At 34.8% G+C, this 21,948-nt stretch overlaps 1 protein-coding gene across 2 annotated transcripts in view; it reads left to right on the top strand.

Annotated features, from left to right (window-relative positions):
• DPYD (dihydropyrimidine dehydrogenase) overlaps positions 1–21,948 on the top strand; it is an 828,512-nt gene that overhangs the window by 235,809 nt on the left and 570,755 nt on the right. The window contains exons 6-9 of one of the 2 annotated variants that reach the window (XM_032630445.1): positions 2,731–2,927; positions 9,203–9,284; positions 17,050–17,137; positions 17,252–17,463. In XM_032630445.1, the coding sequence (XP_032486336.1) occupies positions 2,731–2,927; positions 9,203–9,284; positions 17,050–17,137; positions 17,252–17,271 (387 nt within the window). In that variant the 3' untranslated portion in view covers positions 17,272–17,463. Of the gene's footprint in view, positions 1–2,730; positions 2,928–9,202; positions 9,285–17,049; positions 17,138–17,251; positions 17,464–21,948 lie in introns of those variants that run through there. The other variant, XM_032630437.1, reaches the window with a different exon arrangement.

The raw sequence follows: 21,948 nt of genomic DNA, 5'->3' as shown, positions 1-21,948 counted from the left end.
TCTCTTTCCATTTAAGCATTCAAAAGGTAACCAGACTGTCATATTGCTAATTAATTAACTCAAAGAAACTGAAACCAGCAAAATGAAAACCAATGTATTATTTTTTTAAGGTTTCTCTTAGACCTACACTGATGAAATAGTATCTCTTTAGAAATGACCAGAAATTATGTTTTTTTCTATAATAAAATCAAGTTAAATACTTGCAAAAATATAAAACTCTTATGGGATATGTTGAATACAACTAACCTTTTACAATATATCCTTCAACTAGTGGAGATATTCTGAAATATCCAAGAAAACTTTGTCATGATTCCCCTATAATTTATAGTTGCTATTGCTTGGTTTATAAGAACAAGTAGAGTAATTGAGGAAGAAATATAGCTACCAAATATTTGTGTTTATTTCCATTAAGTACCATTTTAGAAAGTAAGAAATATTTAAATGAGAAAAAGGATACTCTCAAATTAGAATCAGTAAATATCTTTGCATTTACCATGTTATGTCCTTTTCCATTTAGAGAGCACTGCATAATTATTAGAAAAATACTGTTTCTGTCTCCAGAACGTGAGGAGGCTTGGGGGAATATTACATGGCCCCTCTCTGTGTCTCAGTCTTTGCATTTTAAAAATCAGGATAATTTCTCCCTTGCCTCAAAATAATATGAAAATTATGGGGGAAATGTTAGTAAAGTCAATATGGAGTGATGAAAGAAATGCACTTTCCAAATGAGTGAAAAGTCAGAAATCACAGGGTGATTATACAAGGAAATCTATTTAAAATGTTCCTCAAGATTATTCACTTACAAATAACCTATAAATAACCATCCTTTTGTATCACTGAGGAAGAACTGCGTGTGTTACTCATTTGTTGAAATGAGTAACTATCACTGGAGTTCAGGAATTTTGAAATTCATCAAAATCTTGCTGGAAGCCTACTATGTGGTAAAATTCTACTGTGCCCTGGCATTCAGAGAAACCCTCAGATTAGGTTTACATGTATTAACTCATTTAATCCTCATATTAGCCCTATGAGATAGATAATTATTAACCCCACTTTACAGTTTGAGGAGACTGAAGCATGGAGATGTTAAAACACTTATTCAATACTGTACACCATGAGAATGATGGAGGTCATGACTCAACCCCAAGAGCATAATTTTAAAACCAGACTTCTAAACATGTTGCGTTTGTGATGAAGTTTACAAAATTTCATTCAAATATTCAGTTCATCAGAAACTACCAAGGTTGATGCACCCTACTATAAAACTAAGGGGGAAAATCCAGTGCAATAATAATTTACAACTAACAGAACAAAACATTGACTCATCTTCAGTTTATGAGTCCATTTTTGCTCACCTGTTCAAATTACTGTTAAGTACATTTATTTAGTTTTCAATTTTAATTTTGAATTTTTTTCTTTTCTAAAATTTCTTTTTTTTTAAAAACAAATTCAAGTTTCCTGGTGAAGTTCACATTCTTATATATTTTTTGTACATGTTCATTATAGCTATTCTAAAGTCTATCTTTGATAACTACACTTACTGGATTATGTATGCATATCTTTATGTTTTCTGAGTTATTGGCAGTTCTTAGTTCTTAGTTAATGAGAAGCCTGGGCTTTTTTGATCAAAAGCCAGGCCTCGTATATGAAAATTTGTAGATGTTGCAGTTGACTTATTATCCTCCACAGAAGGTTCACCCTATCATTTGGGAGGTAGACAGGAGTGAGACCTTATCACCTTCATCTAAATCAGGCTGGGTTACATGTCTTCCTCTGGTTTGCCCCACTTGCAGAGTACAGCCCTCCAGAAGTTTCAGCTGTATGGTAAGGTGTTTACTAGGACTTTTTCTTCTTCAACTACTCCTGTACTCCAGTTGTTTCTTCTGGCCTCTCAGAGTGCAGAAAGCTCCCTTCTGCTTTATAGAAATTTGTTTTGTTTATAAACACTGTGTCTCTCTAGTCCTAGAAAATTAGCTAAAATCTCTCTGTCTCTTCTGAGCCGTGGTCATCTATCTACAAGATTCCTCACTCTGCTAAGAAGTGGCGAATTCCCTCAGGGTAAAAGTAACTCCTAAACTGTCACCTCACTTCTCTGCTGTTCCCTTTTTTCTGAGATCTTGGCTCCTCTAGTCAGGCTTACTTCAGAGGGTCTCCAGTGCTTCCAACATATTTTTGAAATGTTATTCTTCAAAAGCTAATCTATCATAACCAGAAGCAGATGTCATAAATTATCTACTGAATGCCTATGTGCCAGGTTAACGCTCACTGCTGGTTATACAATGGTAACGTGTTTCTAAAAATATTTAAAACAAATAGTTAATAAGTTATATGTGTGTGTTTTTATATATGACATATTCTATGACTCAAGAACTAATGTTCCGCTAACATGGAAACGTGGCACATGCGGTAAATGGTTTCATTAATAGCATACACGGTATGATACAGGAGCTTAGAGGAGGAGCATTTAACTTGGACCAGGGCTGGAGTAGGGAAAGCGAGTCAGGAATGCTTCCTAGAGGACCTTAGACAGGAATGTCAAAGATTGAGAAAGAGTTAGTCAAGCATAGATTGCCATCGGCTTGACCCAATATAACTTCTAAGTATGCTAATACTTAAAATGTACTGCTTATTTCTATTAAAAGCACAAATGGATTGGAAACATTAAAACTATGTTTGAGGATGTAAAAGTTAGCTTAAAAATGTTAACCATGCCAATTGATTTCTCCGTAGGTGTTCAAAGCAATGAATATCCCACAAATCAGGAGTCATTTTCTGCCTCCCCCAGAAAAAATGCCTGAAGCCTATTCTGCAAAGATTGCTCTTTTGGGTGCTGGGCCTGCAAGTATAAGTTGTGCTTCCTTCTTGGCTCGATTAGGCTACTCTGACATCACTATATTTGAAAAACAAGAATACGTTGGTGGTTTAAGGTAATGCCTACATTTATTTCATGTTCACAGTGTCAAAAATGATGGGGTAAAATGATTATGAACATTGTTGGTTCGTAATCGTATAGGAACTTCAGGCTCACAGATGGTATTTTAAGTGTTCTTTTTCCAAATGCTCAAATTTTGATTTCATTATTCACTTTAAATTTGCAGTTGGCTTTAAGCAATATTTATTTTAAAATTTCTCTGTCTAGTTCTGTGAATTTAAGAGAAATCTCAGCAAAATATTTTATGAATAGAGGAACCAATCATATGAAAGCTTATTTTAGGACTTCCCGGGCTGTCCAGCAGTTAAGACTTCACCTTCGAATGCAGGGGGTGCGGGTTCAATCCCTGGTCAGGGAGCTAAGATCACACATGCCTCACGGCCAGAAAAACCAAAAAATAAAACAGAAGCACTATTATAACAAATTCAATAAAGACTTTAAAAAAATGGTCCACATCAAAAAAATCTTTAAAAAAAAAAAAAGAAAGCTTATTTCACCCCTGTGAATCTTTCCTTTAATGGCGATATATATATGTGAAAATTATGCAAATTAGAGATGGGGAAACCAAACTCCACAGAATATTGGATGATTCATTTTGTTGTGTACACAGACGTGCTGTCCTGGTCATGTATTTTCATTCTCCAGTCTCTTTAAGTTTTGCATTTGATTATAATTATGTTAGAGTCTACTAAAAATGTTCCATTTTAATGTACATTTATGCAGTGTTTATCTCATAGATACCATATTATTATTTACTATTAATCAACATCATTATTAAACCAGGATTCAGTCACATAATCATTTATTCCCATGAAGATTCATACACTGAAATGGAAAATATTCACTTTGTATCTGATTTTCAGAAATTCATATTAAGCTTAGAAATTGGATGGAGTTTGCTTTATTTAAAATAAATGGAACTCTATAGAATATACAATGAAGAAAAGGCAATCTCTTCAACGACTGATGTTGGGCAACCTGGACAGCTTACATGTAAATCAATGAACTTAAAACACTCACGCCATATAGAAAAATAAACTCAAAATGGTTTAAAGACCTAAATATAAGACATGACACCATACAAGTCCTACAAGAGAACAGAGGCAAAACATTCTCTGACATAAATCTTAGCAATGTTTTCTTAGATCAGTCTCCCAAGGAAAAAGAAATAAAAACAAAAATAAGCAAATGGGACCTAATCAAACTTAAAAGCTTTTGCACAGCAAAGGAAATCATCAACAAAACAAAAAGACAACCTATGGATTCACAATGAGGAAATGGTGTTTAGGTGAAATAGATTTGGTCATAGAAAATATTTTGAGAACATGTGTCATGTAACACAAATTTAAAGTGTGGTACCTTCGCGTAATAAACTAAAGCAAAGTTCTATCGGAGTATGAGCATCGTGCTTTAAAAAGAATGGAAGGAGGTTGTTACTGGTTAATTCCATTTAGATGAAAGAAACATGAACATATAAGAACGATTATTTTTTTAGCTTATCTGGGCATTCCACTAATTGTACTAAAGGATTTGTGGCCACAAGGAAGATTTCTTTCAAAACTTTAGATTGTTAAAAGAGCACATATAGAAGAATGATAGTTTGTTTTTATAAGTACAACAAACTTGGGAAGTAACCATTCCAATTAAATTCCATCTTCTGTCCTTGTATCCCCTTTCTCAATACGCAGTCTTGAGGGTAATCTCCCTCTGTCCCTTTCTCCCTCCTTCCTCCCTTCCTTCCTTCCTTACTTTTTTATTTATTGATCTCCTACTATGTGCTGGTCATTGTCTCGGGCCCTAGAGATACAAAGGTAAATAAAGCAAAGTGCCTGTTCTCATGGGGCTCGTATTCTGGTAGTGGGGGGGTAGACAATAAAGCAACAATAAACCAAATATAGAGTATGTCAGGTGTTTATAAATGCATGAGGGGGTTTCAAAAATGGCAGTTTAGTGCTGTCCCTAGAGCATTTGATATATGGAATAGATAATTCTTAAAATATGGTTATCCTCTAGTCTGTGCAATAAAATAATCTTCAAAGAGAATTATGTCATAATTGGTGATTATAATTATTTTTATTCACGCCCATAAAACAAAATATTAGCAATTAAAACAAAATAATTTCAATATTAAAGGTATAGTTCACAGTTTCACTATTTTAAACCCAAGTTAAAAACTTCTGGTCACACAAAATGATAGAATTGAAGTAGATTCATGTTGCTTCATGTGTTATCATTTTATCAATCTCAGATCAACTGTTTAAACATTGGAATACGTAGTCTTGCAGGGGTGGAGACACATGCTGCCTATGGCCGTTGGAATGAGGAATATGCTTGTAGGTGAATCAGCATGTGCCAGTGGTTGCTGTTTAACTGGAGTTCTCCATATTAACTGTTCTGTAGAACTCAGTTTATTAATGAATGGGTAATAAAATTGGGATTATTTAAAGCTTACACATCTTTTTAACATCTTTATTGGAGTATAATTGCTTCACCTTCAGTAGTTCAGCTGGTAGAGTGGAAGACTGTAGACCTGACACATGTGGATATTTATTTTAAAAACATTTATTACTAAAACTCTGTAGCAACTGTAGCCATTATTTAGAATTTAGATCCACCAAAGAGTTTTTTGGGGGGAGACAGTGTTTAGAATATCACTGACTTGTTTAGAGTTACCTACTCATGGTGATAATACAAAAAGGCTTATTTTTGTCAGTTTCATAACTTTTTAAATCGTCTAAAAACAGTGTACCTCCTTATTGCCTGCACCTGGACTTGGTGTGATGTGGGTAAGAGAATAGAGTACGAGTATAGGGTTGAGCAGCTCATAGGAAGGAGTTGTCTGAGGACATATGTTGGGGTAGAGGAACCAAAAGTTTAGTTTGGGGTATAAAAAATTTGAGATGCCTATTAGACGTCCAAGTGAATATAAAGGTCTGGAATTTAGGTTTGAGGATAAAAATGTGGGTGCCATCACATATGGACGTCATTTAGAGCTCTGAAATGAGGAGGAATTTGCCTGGTATCTGGGGTGGTAGTGTTCCTGTTAAAGCCTGCTGACACCCCTCTACTCCATTGCCCATCCCCTGAACACAGCATGTACACTTTTTTTTTTCCCCTCTTCCCCATTCTGTTCCTCCTTCCTTACCATTTTCCTCATCTTGGGATGCCTTCACTTGTCTGAAAGCTGATCATATGTCACATTTCACCTGATTATCTCATCTTGCAATAAGCTAATTCTCCTTTGAAACACTCTCATTCACATTTGGTATTTGATACTTGTCACGTTGTACCATGAGAGTGTGTGTGTGTGTGTGTGTGTATCGCCCATCTGTCTGCTGACCTCATCCATTGGTGAATATAATTGTGTCATGTTTATAACAATCAATATACCTCCTTATCCCCTGCCTACTTGATTATGATCAAATCTAACTCTTTTTAGTATCTCACATTACTCTTATTTCCTATAGAAGATGCTTGGAAATGTGATTCTCACACATTTATTCATAACACATGTGCTAAGTAAGTGTGGGCTACAACGCTTTCAGGGCAGTATGTGATTCTAAGCAGAGCTGCTCAAGCCCTAGCAGCCTGGCATTCCATTTGCTCTGCTGGCTACTTCAACTTTCAGAGTTATACTTCCTCCTTGCTCTGGTTTCTTCTTGCTAGGTTGAGAGTGTTCTCCTTTCTTTCTGGTCAATAGAAAAATTGTTCCTGCTTCATTAACCTGCTGTTTCAGAGCCATATCTTAAATTAGAACCATTGACCTAAACTAGCATCATTTTTTTTTACTTACATATCATGTACTTCTATTCAGAGCCCATAAAAATTCCAAGTCAGAGGAAGGTACTCAGCCTCACAGTGTATCTGTTTGTATTTAGAGGCTCACCTTGCTGTAGTTGGTTTATTTAGCTAGAATTTTTGCTTTCGTGTCTAGCCTTTTGAGGACTTTCATCAGATTCCAATGTTAGTCCATTTTCAGTCTCTCCTCTGCAGACCCCCAGGCCTATCAAGACTGGGTGTCTGTTTGTGCCTACTTATGTAATCCATACTATTTAAGAATTTTTCTCCTTAGCCTCAGAAGGTACAGGGAGGAAAAAAAAATATCCTCTATCCTCTTAGGTCAGTAGTTGCCTTGTGAAATAAACTAACATAAGACAAATTAAGGAGAAAAACAGTGTTTATTAACACATGTATTGTACATACATGTGGGAGAACTCAGTGATGAGTCATTCAGAGAAGGGGGGTCAGAACTTGAGGTTTATGTACCATCTTTTTTTTTTTTTTAAAGATAGATTTTATTTATTTATTTTTGGCTGCGTTGGGTCTCGAGTGCAGGCTTTCTCTAGCTGCGTTTGGGGGGGGAGCTACTCTTCATTGCAGTGGCTTCTCTTGTTACAGAGCATGGGCTCTAGGCACATGGGCTTCAGTGGTTGTGGCACACGGGCTCAGTAGTTGTGGCACACGGGCTTTGTTGCTCCACAGCATGTGGGATCTTCCCGGACCAGGGCTTGAACCCGTGTCCCCTGCATTGGCAGCCGGACTCCCAGCCACCTCACCACCAGAGAAGCCCCTATGTAGCATCTTAACAAAGAATGATAAATTTGTGGAGAAGTGACAAGACAAAGGAAAAGGGGTTTATGCTTTTAGGGACAGCAAACTGTGAGAAGGTAAATATATGGGGGAAACTAATGGAACATAAGAGTTATTTAGTAAAGCTTGTAATGTAAATTCCTCTTGGTGCCCATCTTTGGTCTGGTAAGGGTCTACAACTGTCTCCTGGTGATTAAGAGTTTTGCCCTTCTTGGTACAGGAAAGGAAGACACACCATTGCAAATTTATGTACTGCTTTTTGGCAGTTAATAGGGGACCGGAGAGCTTTTCTTGTATCTGTTTCTTCTTAATTATCTTCAGCTCAAAATAATCCTGTGCTGAAGTGGCATATTTGGAGGGGCATATTCTGCTACCCTACAAAGGCAGAGTCCTGTGTGGTGCCCAGAGCATTATGATAACCGCTGAGGTAGTGTGGTTGTCCAAAGATCAGCTTAGGAGGTTTTTCTCTTACCCTATGCCCTAAGTCATTCTTATGTATAATCTTACACCCTAACTAGATAGAAAGCTCCTTTAATATAGGAGCTAATATAGATTTTGTACTGTTCAGTACTTTGCATTTTCTATAGCACTGAGATGAGCATGGTGCCTTGCTGATTGATGTATGGAAATTAATTGAATAATCAAGTTCTTAAGTCACCAAAGAATGAAAAGACTATAGATGTACTTTGGAAGACCTTGCACTGAATGATCCAGAAAGTTCATCTTCAACAGTTATTTATTTATTTTACAAATCAATCTCTATAGTGCTTGGATATAGCTCTTTCACTGAATGTACTACATTCTGTTGTAATGATCTGTTTATATATCTTTGCTCACAAGAATGAGAGCTTATTAAAAGTGGTAATTTGGTCAAATTCACCATTAAATCACTGCAGCTAGCACTGTACCTGGTACTTTGTAAATGCTTGTTGGATGAATAGATGAATGACTACATGAATTGCTGTATATTCATGAACATATGTAGCCTTTTTATTGCTATAAGATATTGAAAAGTTATTTGAACATACCTTTAATACTATGTATGAACTATTAACTCTTGAAGTGATTGTATTTGAAGACAGAAAACAATGAGCACTGATATCAAGTAGGATTACTTTTTAATGACTGAACCCTTTTGGGACACATTGCTTTCATAGAAGATTGTTTTACTGTAAAAATATTCTGTAGATCACATTACAGAACTTATTCTGTAATGTCCTGAACAGCATGATAATACAAAGTTACAGATTTGAATTTGAACAAGCTAGAGGTATAGTTATAGAATATATATGTGTGTATGTATATATGATATGTATATTAAACACTGTATACTTTCAAATTTTTGGGTTTTTTTAGATTTTTTCTTAGGAATTTATAGAAGTGTTAGTAAATAAATCAACTAAATACTGTAATAAACTTAAAAGTATAGGCCAATTGTCTACTCACTATTTGTTTTTTATTGTTTTTATTTATTTTCCACATCAGTTTCTACTGTTTCTCTTGAAACCCATATCATATTCTGTCATGCATATAAAAATGTGGATGTCCTCACACTCACATTATGTGATATGAAAATACCCTCAGAAGAGATACTTATTCTTTTAATACTGATCAATAAAGACATGTTGCATTTTTTAAATTGGTGATTTTCCCACAAATGCGTCTCGTTTTTCTTTTCAGTATCTCTGAAATCCCTCAGTTCCGGCTACCATATAATGTAGTCAATTTTGAGATTGAGCTTATGAAGGACCTTGGTGTAAAGGTAAGTGAAAAACATAACACTTACATGTGTATTGCTCCAAAAGAAAGGAGTAAGCGCTACACTAAAGATTAACAACAAAATGTCACACACTTTAGGAAAGAACAATTAAAAGCTACACCAGGCAGAAGCAGAAAGATGCTTCTCCTTGCTTAGGGCATTTGTCTGTCTACTGTCTGAATGCCACTAGCCTGGAAAAGGGCAATCAATAGTTCTCATCTGGCACGCCTGCATGTGATTAATTGTCTGTAAGAAACAAATTCCTAAATTGCTTTAGGGGTTCAGTGCAGCTAATAGAAGGATTTGGTTGCTTTAATCACGTTTTTTTCATGCAAGTTTTGTGCATTCTGAAACATTTGTATTTCACAAGTTGGAACATAATTTCTTACAGAGGTTTATTTTATTTACTATATGCATAATGTCAATAGTGTTAATGTGATAATCCTTTTTCAACATAAACAGTTACTCAGCAAGGTAGAAAGCAACAGCTCTGTCTTTTTAATTGTTTTGTGAAATAAATATTGTGTTCTTTTAAAGATGGTCAAAAAATTAATACATTTTACTTTCGTAATATAGCTTTAGATATTCCTATTCTTTTGTATTATTTAAGAGTATCATACTCTGGCTCTTCACTTGAACATATTGCTATTTTTATTTCAAAAACGTTACCTTTCTGTAATAGGTATAAGGTAATAGATTAACAAAGTACTATGATTTACATAATACATTCTGTAAGTACACATGGGAGCTATTTTGAAAAGTACAAACTATTTATGGCTCTTGCATTTAGAAATAAAAATTAAAATAACCAATTAAAAGGGAAACACTCAAAACAGTATTTTGTGCATTTACACTTATAATTACATCTTATTTGGCAATGGATAGGCGATGAAACATTTACACATAATCACCAAACAAAAAATCTTATAGCAAGTATGCCGTACAGATGTGCACAACTTTATGAAAACAGAGTTCAAAAATAGTGTTCAAAATAGATTTAAGGGTGATTACTTGCTTTATATAAATACATTCTGAGAAGTCTGTTAAATGTATTTCATTTTGAATGCAAGTTCTTACCTAAATCTCATTAAATAAGAACATGATTATTGAGACTTCAAACTAATATATTAAGTGATACTTCAAATTGAAGATGAATCAAAAATTAATTTGACACCTCTGAATTCATCTTATAAGTAATTACAAAATTGCATTTGATTTTTACCATATCAGATATATTGCATAAATTAGGGCATACCCATTTCTCTTACTAGGAAACTCAAGACATAATAGTAGTCAATTCACTGAGTGCCAGAAAACGTACATTTCAGCTACAATTATGACACTTTCTAATTTTATAGTCAGATAACCTTGACAAAGTCAATTAATGTCCCTTGCCTTGGTCAATATTTGTTCAAAGGTAAAAGTATGCTACTACAGTTTGTGTAAAATACAAACATATCTGCTTATATATGCCTGGAAATATATGTGCTCTGGAAATGTATAGAATCTGATAGTATAGATTGCCTTTGGGAAGGTGTAGGAAGGACTTTATCACCACTTTGTACATTTGAATTTTAAACCCTATGAATTTATTAAATTATCAGGAAAGAATTGGAACCTGAATTAAAGAGAAGGTTAATACTGTCTTGTCCATCACTCTGAGGAGAGACAGTAATGAGGCTCTTTTTCAGCTTTGAGGACTTGCATCCATTGATGAAATGCTTGCATCTTTTATGACTTATCAACTTTATCCATGAAAGGATATATATTTTTAAAAATATTCTACACTTGTTACCACATTTTCCTCATCACCAAATTCTTCTTATAACCTGCCTTCCGTTTTTACCTCTCAACTAACACTGTATATTTTAAAGTCAAAAATAATTTCCTGGCAATGAAACAAATTTTTCTCTGGGTTTATACTGTTTGGCTCCTGTGCAGCATGTGATATATTCTGATATGTATGCATGCATGTATGTATCTATGCTCATGTATGTATGTATTTTTAGCTTTCATGATCTAGCATTATCTTGGTTATTATCTGATTTTTTTCTCTTTCTATTAGGTTTGTTTCATTTATTTGATAAATAATTACTGAGAATTTACTTTTGCCTAGAGGTGTGCTAAGGACTTGTCTAGAACCTTCTTTCTTTTGAACTCCAGTCCTGTAATCTTAATAGTTTAATGAACACATTTATCATCCAAATAACATACACTCATCATATATAAACTTAGTTTAATTCATCATCTTCCCTCCCAACTGTGTTCTTCAGCTAAATTTCTTGTTGAGTAATTTCAATTTATTTCATATCTAATAGCTGATAGATTAGTTCTTGTTTATTCTAAGATGAATTTTTTCAGTCAAATATTGTGTCACAAAAAAACCCTCTATTTGTATGTTATATATATATATTTATTTTTCTTCCACTATTTCATTGTCACTAGTATGTTATAAAAGTAGTAATGCATGGCATCTTTTCTGAGCTATGAAATAGTATTTTTATCATATTGAATAAATGTTTTCATTTTCTAGACTTAGAATAGTAACATTTTCTAAGTTATTTTGTTTTATTTTAACGGAGGAGGGGTGTTAAATTTTTTAATTGCCCCTTTTGAAAGTCTATGTTCAGATAATGTATTGAGTTATATTAATCTTTGCATTTCTGGAATGTATACATTTGCATCATGTTTTATTATATCTGTACATCTAGAACTAAGTTTTTTCTATGTGGTTTTTTTAAAAATTCTTTTGCATTCACTTATTTATGCACTGAATATTAAAACTGTAAATACAGTTTTAATAGCTTCTGTTGCTCGCTTTATAGAGTTTCAAAGCTACTGAAAGTCTGTCTTTGTTTTGCTTTATTTTTTATTTGTTATCTTTGCGAGTTTTGGCTATGTTATAGATTTTGGTTATAGAGTTATGCTAGCTTTATAGAAATAAATTTCCAAGCATTTCATTATTTTATTATTGGTAAGAATATTGTCTTGATACTTATATTTTTGCTAAATTTAAAAATTTTATCCATCTGATTTCAGTCTTTTTATGAGAAACAGAACATTGATGGGGTTTTTTGTTTTTGTTTTGCGGTACGTGGGCCTCTCATTGTTGTGGCCTCTCCCGTTGCGGAGCACAGGCTCCTGACGCGCAGGCTCAGCGGCCATGGCTCACGGGCCCAGCTGCTCCGCGGCATGTGGGATCTTCCCGGACCGGGGCACGAGCCCGTGTCCCCTGCATCGGCAGGCGGACTCTCAACCACTGCACCACCAGGGAAGCTCTGTCTTCATAATCTGAACAGAAATATCTGAGATATCTTTCTTGATAAATTTTCTATATCATCTTGTTTGTCATTATGTTTATTTGCAACAAGCATTTCCATCATTATAGGATGTTATTGAAAACTAATATGAAGTCATATTTTGTCTCTACTGGAAGGCGAGAAACATGTGCATTAAGAGCCAACAAAATAATTTTGTGTCTAAAAAGAGCTGAATTTAGTTTTAAAATTATTTTATCCTATTTTCTATGTTAAAGAGTCTGGAAATACTTGGTCTATTTAGCCAGATTTTCTATCAAAAATGTGAAGAGCATGTACATTATTATCTGTATTTTTTAATAATGGGTGCCACATAGTTCATTTCAAAAAAGTATTCCACGCCGAAAAGGTTGTAAACCTTAATCCTACATTAAAAATATTATTATATGTATGAAGACATATTATGGATGCATAAAGAAAGTTTCTGTCAAGTCCCGGAGTAGATATTAGGTGGAACTTTGGCTCAGGGCTTATTATATTCAGCCCTTCTATTGAAATAGTAATAACTCTTACACTAAGCTTGATGTGGAGCAAATTTTATTCTCAATTTAGCTGGGATGTTTGAGTACCCAGGCATATATTATTAAAGCCATTAGAGGGAGGTTAATATATGCTATAATCCATATCTAAGAAAATTATGACAGAAATATTACATATATAAAAAATATGGGAGAAAAGGGAGCAAAAACACAAACAAAATGCCCATAACATGATTTTTCTAACATCATATATATTTAACAAATAAACTTAGGACTTCATCGTATATCAGCCACAAAATGTTTTGATGTCTGTTAGTTGTCATATAATACCAGTTTTAAGTTTTACACGTCTTGGTCCAATTTCCTAAGGCATAATGTAAGCAAAATTTTAACATTTTGTCAAAGAATCTTTTTCCTGTTCTTTCTGAGAGTGAGTTTTGGATTTGATGGCAAACGTTTGGGGGTTTTATGCTTTAGAAAAGGGAAATTTGACTAGATTCCCCAACATAGGGAAGAGTCCATGTGCTTGTCACTCCACTGATTATTGTTACTATTGCTTTGTTCTCATTTGCACCATGGAGCTACTTACTGCACAGTGATGGTTATTCTCCCCCTGTCCCACAATGTCTGACTACAGTAAGTAAAGTCTTACTGGTCCCAATCCCAGTAAATTAACACTAGGAGTAAAGCTACTTGTCTTTCCAGTTTTCGATACACAAAAGTCTAATTCAACTTTTTTGCTTCCTCAGTTGCACGCTGTTGCCTGCTAGGGTGGAAACAGACTGAGAAACGCAAAATGCCTGTGCATCCTTTCTGTACGTTACAAATTCAGGGACATGTTCACTCTATCAGGGTGGAAAAATTGGAAGATTTTCAATCCTGTTTGATAAATCACGTAACTCCACTACTCAGCTACACACACGCACACACACACACACACACATGCCCACAAACACTACCTCAGGAAGGATGGGAGTCTTTCTTCAATTTTTTTGCTGAGTCAGTTAGTAAACCAAACCTAAAGTCAAGTATTCTGAGTATCACTTCCACTGATAGACCCATTGGCAGGGCACTCCACTGCTCACCTTTGGAAATTGTAGTATTATTCAGTTTACTAAAATTTTATTTAGAATATTTGAACCTGTAGTTTTCTTTTATGTCTAACCTTCATTGTATATTGGTATTGAGGTCATTTCAAAAAATAAGCACTAGAACTTTTTATCTTTCTTTATGATCAGAAATAGTTTAATCAAAAATATACTCTTTGAAAAATAAATTAAAATTCTAAAGCTTCATTATCCATTACTTTTAATAGCATCTAACTCTACTAACTCTAATAGTAATACCCACTATTAGATACTTAGTATTAAGTACTTTTAATAATATGTGTTTTTTTAATTGTCCAGTTTATTTTATGGTATTTGATATGTTCCAGAGTTCTGAATATTAGTTGTTAATCTCACCTTGGTTGTCCCCTGGTTGTAAACTTTCAAATGGTTCATCTGCCAATAAAATTAGAACTAGTATTTTAGTAATACAAAAATGCCCCCCTGTGTTATATCCAAAGTCATTTTATCCCCCTACTTTCTCTTTGTTTTCTTTTCTTTGCACTTTATACCCCAGAAACACTACATTTTCAAGTAGTTCTCCACATGCAGTATGTTGTTCTGTGCCTTTGAGGATGGTGCTGGTTCTGCCCTTCATTCTCAAGAGACATTAGAGCATAGCTTTTACACGTGCTGGTTCTGCAATTAAACTACATATTTGACTTTGGTAAAGGTTGTCAAAGCTCTCTTGTCCCTTAGTATCATCATCTGTAAAATTAGAAAACGATATCACTTCATAATGCTATTGTATGGATGAAAGAAGTCCATCTATGCAGTATTTAGAAGAGAGTCTTGCACTTAGTTAGGTACTCTATGCAAGTTAGGTGCAATTATTGCTTTAATGGGTAAACTTTGTTCTTCTGCTATGAATCAGTTTAGAGACTTTTGTTTTTAGGAACATGTTGACTTCAAAACTCAAACCTACCAGATATTGTGCTTCCTTATTTATAATGGTAAAGGAGTGCAAAATCGCAGCGAAGTCATGTATTTTAGAGAGTATATACTGGCACATACCTGAGAAGTAGACCCCTTTACTTCACTCAAGTGGCTAGTCCCTGATCTTCATAAGGTTCATCTTCTGCCCTGTGGAGGGCAGGCATATTAAAGTCTCCAGCATACTAGCTACCCCTTGCTTATGCTGTCCAACCTGCATGATGTTCTCAGTGTAATGGATCACTATGATGTCTGTGGTATGGCCAGATTGTTTCGGATTATACATATAATTACAGAAGAGAGTTGACATATTCCTGAGGCAAACCTGTAAATGAATATTCTTATCTTTCCCCCATGAATGTGAACTGTTTCTGATCCCTTTTCCACAGAAACATGATGAAAAGTGTGCATTCATCATTATCAATGGCTACGTGCATTGTACCTGTGGCCTTACTAATCTGCAATAATACCACATCTGTCACAGACACTGCAGTCAGGGCTTCACTTTGGTCAAGCCTGCAGGAGTTGACTGTCATTCTCCAGAAATCATCTAGTCTCAGCAGGGCCAGACTGGGAAATGAAACAGAAGTATAACATGGACCACCACCATCTTTCCCTATCCCACCGACTCCAGGCTATCATTGTGGTTGATTTACTCTCTCGACCAGGGTTTCAGAAGTTTTCTGGCCTTCCCAATATTATAGCTGTAATAGCTCTTACTTTGCAGACCAGAGACCCAACGTGGGGATTATTTCTACTGACATGTATAACAATTTTTATTATACACTTGCAGACTTGGGAATAACCACTAACTGGGTCTGTGATCCCCTTAGGCCCACTGTGAACCAGACTTTATCCAGGTTCCATTTTTCACCTTATCACTGTAGGTCCCCACTCTTCAGGTATCAATGTCAGTGAAGAACCTTGTCCAGGGTCCTTGAAATGTGTGATTATGCCCCCTTCCCCAGTGTACAGTTACCTGGGTAAATGGCTATAATTCCCTTTGGAGAAGGAATAGAGAAATCATTATAGTATTTACTTGCCAGGATGTTTCAGGGTCTTTCTTTCTAGGGACCTGACCACCTCTTCAGTCAGCAGGTTCAAGATCTGAAAATAGGCTCATGTCTGGAATTAAGCAAAGTACTGTGATTTTTAATAGAAGTATCTACCCTCTGACTCCTGACTTTACTCATCTTCCCTCAAAAGTATCCCCTATCAAAATCCTATCCATTTTTTAAGATGGCTTTATTGACAGGGAACTATTTTCAATATCCTACAATAAACTGTAATGGAAAAGTATTTAAAAAAGAATATAGATACACACACACATATATATATGTTTAACCAAATCACTTTGCTGTACACCTGAAACTAACACAATATTGTAAATCAACTATACTTCAGTTTAAAAAGGGCTTTATTGAAATCCCACTACCTCTCTTTTTTCTCATCTATATGACCTCAGCCAAAATGAATTTCTCCATCCCTTGAGTTCTTGTAGACATGTGCTGATCACACTGTGTTATTTATTATACTTATTTCTGTACGTCTTCTGCACAGATCTTGACTGTACATTGAGGCAGAAACTGTGTCTCATTTAACATTTTATTCTTTAAAATGCCCCACATAGTGCCTTGAACATACTAATTAAGCTGTGAAAATTTACTGACTTGATTTTAAATACACTAGCTTTTCTTGTGGTACTTAATTAAAAGGCAAAAATGCATTTAGCTATTAAGTAAAACATGTTTGTTCTATTTATATACTATTTAGTATACATAAGCCTATATACCAAAAGACAAAAATATTTTCATATCTATATGTGGAATTATATATATGTGTATACGGAGTTTTTATTATTTTCGATGTTAAAGATTAAGGTTTTAGTCATTCAAATGCCAAAATACAGTTACAGAAATGTTTTTTCTTACAGATAATTTGTGGTAAAAGCCTTTCAGTGAGTGAAATTACTCTTAGCACTTTGAAAGAAGAAGGGTACAAAGCTGCTTTCATTGGGATAGGTGAGTAGCTTACTTTAAAATATTTTTCTTTATAGTATTTTTTTTACTTCCTGATAATATCCAGAAGAATAACTGCCTTCAGACATTTTCATGTTAGAAGTTGTGTTTGTTCAGGGAGGAGCAGACAGAAATGAATGGCCAAAGAAAATTTCCGATTTTGTAAAGTGTTGCACTGCCTCACCTCATTATGGATTGACTTTGGCAAGACTGTCTTTATCTTCCCATTCTCTCACCATACTCTCATCACCAGCGAACATCTAAGAAGCAAAGTGTTTTCAAGTCATGCCACAGAAGCTCAGAATTTGGGCTTAGAAATATCTTGATGCTGTAGCTTTCTCTTTATGATTAAACAAATTGGTTAAATTGATATTAAAGGAGAGAATTAGCTCATTTTCTTTTTCTATTTTTTTCAATATTTTCTAAAGACTTTTCATATTTGGCTGAATTTTAAAGATGTTTAATCATAGTTCTGAATGTCAAATGGACAGTGTGTAACTGCTAAGGCAATTAATGTATCTTATGGTTCCATATTTTGCCTAAATATCCCACGGAGATTGAGTTTTCTAATACTCTTCCCTTCCATTTCCTGTATACTGAGAAACCAGAAAGAGCAAATGGTTGATTTAATTTATTCTTTGTCTCATGAACTTTGTATTTATTCTCTTATATGATCATACTATGAACAATTATGGCACATAAACTAAGTGCATCCTCATGTCTTTTAGTTTGTCTCCTCTCTAGTTCACATTCTTTGAATAGAAATGTCTAATAAACCTACACAGAGGTGAAAACTGTTCCATCTCTTTAAGTAATCACACACTGGATAACATTTCTTTTAGGGCTCTCTTTTTTCATAGTGTTTCTGGAGTAAAATAATCAGGAATGCTTTACTATCTACTAAATTTTCTTATCAGGACGGTTCTCTTACTAGATAATTGATACAAAGTTTAAGACCATCTCTGTCACTCCCTTAACTTAGATGAAAAATTATGAAGAGGAAGATAGATTTTCCTGCCTTCTAGCTCCTAAATATATGTACTGAACCTCCTTTCTTTCAGAAACTTGAGTGCCATTGTCAGCAGTATTTCCCTATGTTATCTAAGTACAATAATCATGCCTAGATACAAAGAGGAAAGAGAAAATATCTAGGGATATATTCTCTAGGTTCCATTTTTAGTGGCACTACCGTTGATTTTGGTTTTACTTTACAACATTACATTTGTACTGAGAATTTTACTTAAAGAAATTGGGCAAGTATTTTTTGATGTATATTCTACTAAACACCAGTAAAATTGGATCAGTAAGTTGCTGTTACTCTCAACAAATGTGTATTAAAAAATGTTTGGTTAATAATAAATGAAAAATTTAGTCAGGCAATAGCGCTGAAACATTGGCAATGTTTTCAAGTAGCTATTTGAAATTCACCACTGTGGTTTCCTACAGCAGTTGTATGTAAAAGATATATTTTCTATTAATGAAGTTGTATATGCTAATGCAGTTTAGTATATCTCTATGAACTTTGTCTACAAACAATCTCCGTACTGTAGAGACAGGGGCCAAATAAATAACCAATACATTGAAATATCACCAAATTAATTGCTCAAGAAGCAAATTATAACAAAATTTGGAAGAGCTGAATTTTATCACTCTGAGTGTTTTCAGCCATGGAGATATCTTCCATCTGCAAGAATCAGGACTGTTTCAGAGTTTTCTTTTCTTTTATTCCATTAAGTCCCCTTGCATATGTTATTTGATAGTGCTACATCCCATTCACAATACTCCATTTGACTCTGCACTGAGGTGTGAATAAAACATTTAATGTGAAGTCCTTTCATATTTATGTTTCTGTGCATTTTCATGCTGAGAAGTGAATCTTTTGACATTTTGGTGTAGTGATGTGTAGAATGCAGTTATGTTCTATTTCAGTATTTTGTATGAAACGTATACAAGAAAGTTTCATTTTGCCAAAAAAAAAAAAAGGTTCTGTGTGTAGAAGACAAGTAGCCTTATTCTCCAGGAAGTATTTATTTGACACTCTTGACTGCCGAGTTGGGAATTTGTGACCTTTCTATTACCATATAACTGCCTATTACTTAGGCAACCTCACATCCTTACATGCTTTTGTTCATTCACCATGCTTCTATGTTGTAATTAAACTTCACTCACTTTGTTTATCTACTTTTTCCCACTCAGTATAGAGGAGTACATTTTGGAATAGGAATTCTACATTACTTAGGATATAGGTTTGGCCACTTTAAGAAAGGAAAATAATAGAGGCTTAAACGAGATATAGGTTTAGTTCTCTCTCATTTTAACAGTATGAACCATCTTCAACACCTGAGTTCCATCTTTAGTTCTGAGGTGGCCAATATTTCCACATTCCTGCTAACAAAAATTGGAAATAAGGAAGGGGACTCCTTTCCTTTTAAGTTTATGACCCAGAAATTGCACATATCACTTCTGTTTGTATCTTATTGTCTACATCTTTGTCACATAAACATACCTGGCAGCAAAGGATGTTGGGACATAAAGCCTTCAGCTGGGTGGACATAATGCTCCATTAAACTTCTATTTCTATAGAGAAGGGGGATAATAGATATAGAGAGAGGAAAAAAAGAGGTCTCTGCCATACATGTGCATCATCATTTTTATCTGACACATGGAAACCTTATTGAGAGAAATCAAGTAAAGCAGTTAATAGCAAAGAAAAAACTCTTGGAACTTAGTTCTTACATGCTGGTTACATAGGTCACTTAATGATAAAAGAGTATTTTCTCCTTCTGTAATTGGGAATACCATATTATAGCTCTTCTATATTTATAACTACTGTCTTATCCTATGTTAGTTTCTCTAAAAGAAAAAAAGTTATTTTTTAATTAAATATGACTTATTAAGGATAGCTTTATAAATCCATTGCATTAACAGAAGTGTGTTCTCATGTTTCCTGATTTTTTAGTATTGTGTGTAATATTGCTGGTGAAAACTTGCTCACTTTTAGCTTTTTCCCTAACTAATTCCAGAATCCATTAAGGGAATTATCTCATTGTGTGTACATCATTGTAAGACTGAAAGAGTACATCTCTTTACCCATGAGATGTTTAGTTTTTTTCTAAGTGAAATAAAGGTAAGTGAGATAAAGCTCTGTGTCTTATTCAAACTGGATTGAGTTGTCTTTGAGATAATTGGTATTTTTTTAAAAGACTGTAAATTTTGGGTATTTTTATTGAAATAAAAGCACCGGCACAGTGTGTTACTATCAGTGTTCAGAAGTAGAGTTTTAGAACATCCTCTCTACGAGGATTTTTTTTTTTTTTTTTGCGCGGTACGCGGGCCTCTCACTGTTGTGGCCTCTCCCGTTGCGGAGCACAGGCTCCTGACGCGCAGGCTCAGCAGCCATGGCTCACGGGCCCAGCCGCTCCGCGGCACGTGGGATCTTCCCGGACCGGGGCACGAACCTGCGTCCCCTGCATCGGCAGGTGGACTTTCAACCACTGCGCCACCAGGGAAGCCCTGTACGAGGTTTTTTCAGAGTATTTGATGGCTTTCTTTGGTTGATATTGAAATCAATATAATGGTTTACAGCCATCATTTCTTATTATTAAAATATGAGCACAAACAGAAAATATCAAAAAGTGTGCTGCATATTGTTGTGGTAAGTGTTATTTTGAGAAGAATGTTTTTCTATCATATGTGTATTTGTTTTTGGTGTATGTGCTTGCACATGCGTACTGCATTATATGGAAAATGTGTTTTTAAGATGCGGCTTAATAGTCAATGCTTGAAAGCCACTGCTATACGTTGTAAACACCCTCAAGTACTAATTGCTTTTTCCCCATAGTATGCCCAACATCTCTCAATAAGCAGCTGTTGAGTGAATTAAATAAGTATTGAGTGACTACAATGTTTTAGGTATATATATTTTTTAAGTTCTTTGGGTGATTATATTCTGGAGCCAATCTAAGCATCACTGTTCTAGGTGACTGAAGAATTGTATCCTTAATCTTTGCTTCAAAGGAGCCTATTTCCCTTCCCATTTCTGATTGTCCATTTTATGGTACTTTACCTCTTATATTCTCACAAAACATGGCAGTGATGAAAAGGCTAAGCAAGCATGTAAGGGAAAGAATATCCACTAAGACACCCTCAGAAAAATGGTAATACTTTATAGATTCTTCTGACAAAGTATTTTTTTTTCTGAATTTTTGTTTTTAATACTTGAGAGAGGGAAGGAATTACGGGGTGAATACCAGTAAAATCCATAATTACAGTCACAATAGATACAAAGGGAGCAGAGGCTGCAGGAAGATATTATAGAGCTGAATAGTCTCTGTCTCACTCTGTGAAGCACACAGAGTCTCTCTCTCTGTATGCTTTACTTGTGTCGATTCTTGAATTCACTTCTCACTATCACTATTGGCCTTCATCACTATTCGCCTTCATCACTATTCACCTCTCTTTTACTCCTTAGCCTCCTAACCAGTCTCTTTGGCCACCGTTAAGCACACAACAGAAATAGTGATCTTTCTAAAATTAGATCTCATCATGTCATTCCCTCATTTAAATCGCCCCTACCCTCCACCCAATTAGCTCCCTATTTCTTTCAGGATACAGGAAAAACTCCTTAAAATAAAACTTTCAAGGCTCTTTATGATTTATTCACAACTTATGTCTTTAGTCACTTGTTAAATTGGGTGTTGCAGACATTTGAAATGTTTTCACTTTTACCTCATCTCAATTTTTTTAACTTGGTTTTTGGACCTGGTGTTGCTTGGACCCAGAACTGTCATTATTTTCATATTTGAGTTCTTCCA

This window comes from Phocoena sinus, chromosome 1, assembly GCF_008692025.1.
Source record: "Phocoena sinus isolate mPhoSin1 chromosome 1, mPhoSin1.pri, whole genome shotgun sequence".
NCBI lineage: Eukaryota > Metazoa > Chordata > Mammalia > Artiodactyla > Phocoenidae > Phocoena > Phocoena sinus.
Note: the sequence above shows the minus strand (reverse complement) of the source record. Positions and strands in the feature narration are given on the sequence as shown.